The sequence below is a fragment of the Arachis ipaensis genome, chromosome B02 (genome assembly GCF_000816755.2).
Source record: "Arachis ipaensis cultivar K30076 chromosome B02, Araip1.1, whole genome shotgun sequence".
Lineage (NCBI taxonomy): Eukaryota > Viridiplantae > Streptophyta > Magnoliopsida > Fabales > Fabaceae > Arachis > Arachis ipaensis.
In genome coordinates this window covers 7718965-7721202 of record NC_029786.2, presented here as the reverse complement: position 1 = coordinate 7721202, position 2238 = coordinate 7718965, and the positions used below count along the sequence as shown (strand labels likewise).

General features: G+C 39.3%; 1 protein-coding gene across 1 annotated transcript in view; it reads right to left on the bottom strand.

Annotated features, from left to right (window-relative positions):
• LOC107624759 (pectinesterase) overlaps positions 1 to 2144 on the bottom strand; it is a 6416-nt gene extending 4272 nt beyond the window's left edge. Inside the window, exons 1-2 of the mRNA XM_016327216.2 lie at positions 1575 to 2144; positions 466 to 1006 (exon numbers count right to left, since the gene is read on the bottom strand). Of these exons, the coding sequence (XP_016182702.1) occupies positions 466 to 1006; positions 1575 to 2144 (1111 nt within the window). The remainder of the gene's footprint in view (positions 1 to 465; positions 1007 to 1574) is intronic.

Here is a 2238-nt window from a genome sequence, read left to right as displayed (position 1 = left end):
GATAAATATTTAGAATGAATTTATAGAGAATTTTATTTATTTTTTAAAAAATAATATATACACACTAAAAATTAATTATTAAATTAGTTATCATGTAATATATATTTTATATTTTAGTATACTGACGGATTATTAATGTAAAGTTACCATGATTGTTTATTTATTAATCTCCTAACAACTAACATCCCTCATTAAAAAAAAAAACAAACAAAAATAAAAAACTGACAACCCTATACTTGCATCCAATTCCAATACAAGACATCAAATAATTGGTGAGTCACGACTCACAAGTATATAACCGTTAGCCAAACCATTTATTTATCCTTTTCTTTTAAATTAAAAAAAATTACGTAATTAATTAATTTTATTTCTTATCTAGTGCAAATTAAACTAATTAATCAAGTAATTAATAAATTAGGGTCATGAATGGAATCTAACTAAAGTAGAAAATGAACAAGATCTTACCGACGGTGGCGGAGTTGAAGGTGGTGTCGCCATCTTTAACGTTTCTACTTCCGGTGATAATGGTGTTGGTTCTTCCATCTCCCAAGAACATTATATTCGTCTTCTTCTTCGGCACTTCAACATTCTCTCTGTATACACCAGCTTTGATCTTAATCACATACCTCTTGCTACTCTTCTCCGGCGCCGCCTTCACCGCCTCCGACACTGTCTTGAAGTTCCCGCTCCCGTCCGCCGCCACCACAACGTCCGCCTTCACCGTCGCCGCCTGCAACAGCCTCCTGTCACCAACCGACATCCACTGCGGCCACTTTACTCCCTTCTCGTCTTCTTCTTCCTCCATCATCATCAACTTCCTTCCTCCGTTCGCCGTCGCCGTCGTCATCATTTTCTGTTCGTAGTTTGCGATGTCGGTGTCGGTCATGTTCTTCGTCATAGCCAATGCGTTGCTGCACATGTGCTCCACGTGTACCTGACCTTCTTCTAGAGCCTTCCTTACATTCTTGTCCGCCGCGTCGTGCGAGAAACCGTCCAAGCAAGTCACCTGATACAGGTTCATCGTCGCATTACGGTTAGTTATAACTAACTCACTCACTCAATTAGCTTATTATTATTCCGTTAGAGTTTGTTACAGTCAGTTAGTTAGTTTGTTCACTCAATTAAATCTGTTAGAACTTGAAAATTAAAGCTCCTTCAACCACCGTCCACCATTAAGCTGCGCTCAAGAGGTGGTTTGGAATTTGGATAAGCCCAAAAGCTACCGAAATTTCAATTTAAATTGATACTTATTAAAATAAACCTCAAAATATTAAGGCGTTTTAAATTGATAAATGCAGTAAAAAAAATTTAGTCAATGGCGTCATTTTGTTTCTTTCATTTTCTGAAGGAATGGAAAAGTCTAGGGCAGCAATTTTGTTAATTTTGTTGTAATAATAAAAGATTTAGTCAAACTTAAAATTCCAACAACTACCTCACATTTCAATTTCAACTTGAAAAATTATATTTAAAATGTTATGTGACGATTTTTAACTATATAAATTTTCACTTAGATTAAATTACTTAACATATAGTCATATACTATCGTCATCTCATAAAGACATTAATTCGCTGACCTGGTTGGTTATGGCGGCACTAATAAGAGTGTTGAGATCATCGGCGTGCTGGTAGAGAGTCTTCTTGTTAGAGTTAGGATAGAGCTTGATGTCCTCGTAGGCCTGATGGAGCTCGTCAAGGGACTCGTCAATGGTCTCAAGGCAGTCGTGGAGGGCGATCCTCTCCCTGTGGGTGAGGATCTTCTCCCGCTCCTCGAGAATCTTCTTGATAACAAAGAAGTTGTGCTCGACGGTCCTGCAAGTAACGTTGAGGGACAATTCAATGACATCTTTGTGAGAAGTGACCTTGTTTGTCACGCCAGGCTCGGAGGAGACGGCCGAGAAACAGAGGTCTTGGTAGAATGTGGAGCTGCAAGCGTTTTTGATGATGGTGTGGGAGTGGTGAGAGAGTGCGAGAGAAGAGGAGGAAGAGGAGTTGTTGTTTTTGTGGGAGTTTACGCCGGCGACTATGGCAACCACGGAGGCGACGAGGAGGAGGGTGGCGAAGAGAGACAAGAAGAGCTTCTTTTTCTTCTTGTTGTTAGTGGAAGAATGAGTGAGTTGGGTGAATGCTTGTTTTAACTTAGACATTGGGTGTGGATGTTGTGTAGTGGTTAAACAAAGCTAAGAGAGGAGTGTAAGAAGGAGGCTGATAAGAATGGTCATATATAGTAGTAGCATAGTG